General features: G+C 47.9%; 1 protein-coding gene across 1 annotated transcript in view; it reads right to left on the reverse strand.

Moving 5' to 3' along the window:
- The window catches only part of znf704 (zinc finger protein 704), a 220,528-nt gene extending 215,300 nt beyond the window's left edge, over nt 1-5,228 (reverse strand). The window contains exon 1 of the mRNA XM_063065602.1: nt 4,819-5,228. Within this exon, the coding sequence (XP_062921672.1) occupies nt 4,819-5,082 (264 nt within the window). The 5' untranslated portion in view covers nt 5,083-5,228. The remainder of the gene's footprint in view (nt 1-4,818) is intronic.
- Nucleotides 5,229-6,163: the final 935 nt, after the last annotated feature.

Here is a 6,163-nt window from a genome sequence, read left to right on the forward strand (position 1 = left end):
TTGATTGGTAAACACAAAATAATCTGCAGATGCTGGGGCCAAAGCAACACTCACAACACGCTGGAGGAACTCAGCAGGTCGGGCAGTATCAGTGGAAAAGATCGGTCGATGTTTCGGGCCGGAACCCTTCCTCAGGACTGTAGGGGGAAGGGGCAGAGGCCCTATAAAGAAGGTGGGGGGAGGGTGGGAAGGAGAAGGCTGGTAGGTTCCAGGTGAAAAACCAGTAAGGGGAAAGATAAAGGGGTGAGGGAGGGGAGGCAGGGAGGTGATAGGCAGGAAAGGTGAAGAAAGAATAGGGGAAAACACAATGGGTAGTAGAAGGAGGCGGAACCATGAGGGAGGTGGTAGGCAGCTGGGAGAGGGGGCAGAGTGACATAGGGATAGAGGAAGGGAGGGGGAGGGAATTACCGGAAGTTGGAGAATTCTATGTTCATACCAAGGGGCTGGAGACTACCTAGACGGTATATAAGGTGTTGCTCCTCCAACCTGAGTTCAGCCTCATCATGGCAGTAGAGGAGGCCATGTATGGACATATCTGAATGGGAGTGGGAAGCAGAGTTGAAGTGGGTGGCTACTGGGAGATCCTGTCTGTTTTGGCAGACAGAGCGGAGGTGCTCGACGAAGCGGTCCCCCAATCTGCGTCGGGTTTCACCGATGTAGAGGAGGCCGCACCGGGAGCACCGGATGCAATAGATGACCCCAACAGACTCACAAGTGAAGTGTTGCCTCACTTCGAAGTACTGTTTGGGGCCCTGAATACTGGCAAGAGAGGAGGTGTAGGGACAGGTGTAGCACTTGTGCTTACAGGGATAAGTGCCAGGTGGGAGATCCGTGGGGAGGGACGTGTGGACCAGGGAGTCGCGGAGGGACCGATCCCTGCGGAAGGCGGAGAGGGAAAGATGTGCTTAGTGGTGGGGTCCTGTTGAAGGTGGCGGAAGTTGCGGAGGATAATGTGTTGGATCCGGAGGCTAGTGGGGTAGTAGGTGAGGACAAGGGGAACTCTGTCCCTGTTGTGGTGGCGGGAGGATGGGGTGAGAGCCGAAGTGCGGGAAATGGAGGAGATGCGGGTGAGGACATCATTAATGACAGCAGAAGGGAAACCACGATCCTTAAAGAAAGAGGACATTTGAGATGTCCTGGAACGGAAAACCTCATCCTTGGAGCAGATGCAGCGGAGACGGAGGAACTGGGAATAGGGAATGGCATTTTTGCATGTGCCACCCCAAGCCAAGCTCCAGGAGCCCAAGCCTTGAGGATTCCAAGTCAAGCTCCAAGAACCCAAGCCTTGAGGATCCCAAGCCAAGCTCCAAGCCTCGAGGATCCCAAGCCAAGCTCCAAGATCCCAAGCCTCGAGGATCCCAAGCCAAGCTCCAAGAACCCAAGCTTCAAGGATCCCAAGCCAAGCTCCAAGAACCCAAGTCTCGAGGATCCCAAGCCAAGCTCCAAGAACCCAAGCCCTGAGGATCCCAAGCCAAGCTCCAAGAACCCAAGCCTCGAGGATCCCTAGCCAAGCTCAAGACCCAAGACCCCAGCCTGCAGCCAAGCTCAAGACCCAAGACCCCAAGCCTCGAGGATCCCAAGCCAAGCTCAAGATCCAAGACCCCAAGCCTTGAGGATCCCATCCCAAGCCAAGCTCAAGACCCAAGACCCCAAGCCTCGAGGATCCCAAGCCAAGCTCAAGACCCAAGACCCCGGCCTCAAGCCATGTCATGTACTTGCCTGGTTCTGGGGTCCGAGCCTGAGGAAAGACCCAGGTTCTGGGTCCTTGTCCAGTCTCGGGCTCAGAGTCCGAGCCTTGTCTCCTCGTCCATGGTTCCTAGTTCGGGTCCCGCTTTCCCTAGCCCAAGTCTGCGTACTTGTCCCTGCTCCTTGCCTGTATCCTGTCACGTCCCTTCTCCAGTCAAGTCCTGTTCATTGTACTTCAGTGTCTGTGTCTTGCATTTGGGTCGGTTCCCAGCACCCCCATTGTGACAGATAAGGTAGAGGAACAGAATTAGGCCATTTGTCCCATCGAGTCTGTTCTGCCATGTCATCATGGCTGTTCCATTTTCCCTCTCAGCCCCAATCTCCTGCCTTCTCCCCGTATCCCTTCCTGCCCCGACTAATCAGGAATCTATCAACCTCTGCTTTAAATATACCAAAATGACTTGGCCTCCACAGCCACCTGTGGCAATGAATTCCAGATTCACCACTCTTTGGCTTAAGAGATTCCTCCTGATCTCCGTTCTAAATGGACTCCTCTCTATTCTGAGGCAGCGTCCTCTGGCCCTAGACTCCCTCACCAAAGGGGACATCCTCTCCATATCCACTCTGTCAGGGCCTTTCAACATATGATGGGTGTCAATGAAACGCCCCTTCTCTCTTCTGATATGGCTTTCAGGACTTGGCAATTGAACCCTGATAAAAGACTCTGACCATCTAACCTGTCAATGCACCTCACAATTACAGATTCGATCAAGTCCCCCTCCCACAGCCTGTGACACTCCAGAGAAAAAAACAACCCAAGTTTGTCCAACCTCTCTTTATAACTAAGAGATTCTAAACCAACATCCCAGTGTCTCCCTTCTACATCCCGTTCAAAGCCTCTGCCTTTAGTGTGGTAAACAGAACTGCACACAATGCTCCCAATAAGTATGATTGTTTACATTACTAATGGTAGGAGACACAGGGGTTGGGCCAGGAGAGCAGGAGTGAATTTGGTAATGAACTGTTACAGACTTCATTGCTTCCAGAATCAAAAAAGGTCTCTAACTTGAAAGTGATTTTTAAGTAATTCAAATACTGATTTTAAACAATTCGTAGGCTATGTTTGGCGACAGCTTTTGAGGAGAATCCAATTAGATTCACCAAAAAGTCATTCAGAAGTCAACAACACCTGTATTGGGAAAATGCATGTATATAAATTTACAAATAATTATGAAGAGCACCCACCTGCTATACAGATTTTAATTTCTTCACAACAATTCCAATATTTTTCTCCTGCTTTTTTTATTGTGGAACATCTTTCATGACAGAAAATCGGTTGAAAATATGAATATTTCCAATGAGTGCCCTTCTCCCCTTCTCTTATAAAAGTTGCGCCTGAGAACCTGGCACAAAACCCCCTCCATTTTATACTCCCTCCTCTAGGAGGCAGTTGAAGTATCTGCAGAATCTTAAGCACAACCCTCAATGCTCCCACCTAGGGCACAGTTTAGTGAACATACAGGTCACTAATCCCAATGCACTCACAGCACAATTGTTCATAGTTGCTTTTCAGTAGAAAAACCCGTAAACTACATTTTGCAATCCTAATTCCAGAAATAATATAAAAGAGATCCATGAAAAACAAAGGAGACAAAGACAATTGGGTTACTAGCATTATGTTTGGATGCTGTGATGGAAGAATGAATCAACTGAGGAGTGTTCTCTTGTCGGCCTATTTTAGCTCTTTTTTAAATGTTTACCTGAGTTATATTTAGGAATTTTAAAGAATCTGGTGTGAGCACGTTTAAAGCAAGCAACACACAAGATTATTAAATAACAATTATCAAACACAATTAGACAAGAATGATGTGGTTGAAATACAGGCAATCTCAAGCATTACTTTAATAGGCTATTTTGTGTGGTTTAATAAGCTATTGATCTATCAATGTGCCTTTGTTGCAATCGTTTCTAAATACAGACCGGTGCCAATCCTCTGTAAACAATCTAACACTGCATAATATTGATGAAAGCCAACACCATGCGCAACGAGGGGCTCACAGTCCTTTACAAAATATTTTTCTACGCAAGTATTTCTACTTCCTCATTTTCTGCATACACAGTTGTTGAATGTAATCTGCAACAGTTAACATTTTGAATGGTTCCGAAGTGACCGCACCAGGAGGTGGGGCCTTGCCCTTTGCTCATGATCAGGCCAAAAGACCACGGCCAATTGTTTTGGTTACTTTGTTCTTCCCCGAGTAGGGCAGCGCACGTACTGTCAGTGCAGCAACTCCAGCACACCCGCGCACAACCTTTCAATGAAGCTTTTCATTCAATCCAGGTTTGATTGACTGCAGTGTTTACTTAGAGCTCTAGTAAACAGGCGGCACACACACACTGCGGCTGATCTACAATAACCCCGGCTTGTTAAATAGAGAGAGACAGCAGCAACGCTTCCTCTCCTCTCAGAACAGAGAATTTTGGCGCTATTTTTCCCCCAAGGTTTCCTCTGTGTTAATTTGTGTTCCCGTCTGTTGCTGCCGTGCGTGGGTGCCCGTGTCCTGCTTCACGAAGCTCCACTGCCCAGGTGAACAGCGACACGTTCTGCAGACCCCGAGCCACACGCTCCCGTTTGAGGTGCCCGCCGCTCTTCGCTCTCGCCAACTCAAAAAGTGCGGCGGCAGACAACCAGACGAGACGCAAAAACCTTACATATCTGCAAACAAAGCGACGGCAAAAAGCTGCCGGTGAAGGGTTTCTCCTCGACCCGGTGTCACTGCGGAGAAGGGGAAGAGAACAACCCCCACCAGCAGGCAGACCATTGCCAAGTAACACCGCGTGGTTAACCTTTCCAAGTAGCTGACTAGCCGGGAGTCAGATGGAGGATGAATGACCCACCCTCCCAACAGGATAAGACCCACAAAGGGTCCAGCGGGGGGCTCAGCAGCCTCCAAAGGTGCCCGGGGGGGAGGGAGCTCGCCTCGGCTTCGGACGCCGGATCTCAGCGGGAGGGTGGTGGTGCAGGTGGTGCTATGATTCTCTGCCTCTTACTGGAGGTATGACAATATTTGGAAGCACACGGTGGCAAAACCGGCACATTCCCAATCCACATTCTCCGTTTTAGTTACACACCTTTTCTCTGCATTTCATCTGCACTTTGCTGACGTGGTGGTGGTGCAAACCAGGTCCCATCACGACGATCTCCTCCTCCGGGTATTCCCGCAGGGTGCCATCCTCCAGCATGACCATGTAGAGGTTGCATCGCCCCCCACACTCCTTGTTTTCGGATTTCAGCGCCTGGATCACCCCGGGGATAAGCTGCCCATCTCCGGCCGGACTCGGAGCGCAAACCCGGCTGCCCAGAATCGATCTCTTTGCAGAACGACGAGCTTGCATCGCGAGGTTTCTGACCCCCTTCGATTAGTTTTATTATACGAAATTATATGCAAAGATGCAATTGCAAAAATAACTAAATGTTAATTTTTTTTCTCTCAAAAACAAACCAAACCACAAACCGCCCGGCATTCAGAGCAGAGTTGTTTGTTTTCGTAGCCCTCGCAAAGCTGACATTGCAACTTGCAAAATTAGAAATGGACTTCAGAACAGCGGAATGAATGCCTATATTTTTCTCTGAATCAATTCTGAAAAAAAAGGGGAATGAACTGCAGTATTTTAATAGATTTATAAGCGGAGAAAATAGAAAATCGAGATTGAGGGATAAATAGAGATGAACATTTAAAAAAAACAACTTGGTTTCTCAATTCAAATTTATTTATTCACTGTGTAAAATAATCTTTTCATATACATTTTACATCTTCCTCTGTTATTTAATCCCATTTAGTGTTCATAAATACTGTATTCACCTGTTTACGTTAGTCAAAACCAACAATAATCTACAAGGTAGAGTTTTATTAAATAAAAGATAGTATAGGTTCACAAAAGGAGATACTGAGTCATAGAATAGTGCAGCACAGAAATAGGCCCTTCGGCCCATCTAGTCCACGCTGAAACCATTTAAACTGCCCACTCCCATCGACCTGCGCCGGGACCATAGCCCTCCGTACCCCTATCATCCATGTGCCTATTCAAACGTCTCTTAAACGTTGAAATCGAGTTCGCACGCACCACTTGCGCTGGCAGCTCATTCCGCACTCTCAGGACCCTCCGAGTGAATTAGTTTCCCCTCATGTTCCCCCTTGACCTATTCACCTTTCACTGTTGACTATTAACATACGAGGTATTCCCACAGCGGATCACAACTTTGCTTAAACTGGCTGTGGGATTTAGGAGTGGAATTTGAAATTTAGGCAAACACAGTTGAATGAGTGAATACGCGTGGGAATAATCAAAAGGCCAGAAATTCTAATTTCAGAGAGTGATAATGGAATTTAGGAGACAAAGTGGAAGAAATATCAATTTGCAAGTAAAGATGAAAGTTATGAAATTCAGGTGCTATTGTAGAGCTAATGTGGGTCTG

This window comes from Mobula hypostoma, chromosome 1 (genome assembly GCF_963921235.1).
Source record: "Mobula hypostoma chromosome 1, sMobHyp1.1, whole genome shotgun sequence".
NCBI classification, from domain to species: domain Eukaryota; kingdom Metazoa; phylum Chordata; class Chondrichthyes; order Myliobatiformes; family Myliobatidae; genus Mobula; species Mobula hypostoma.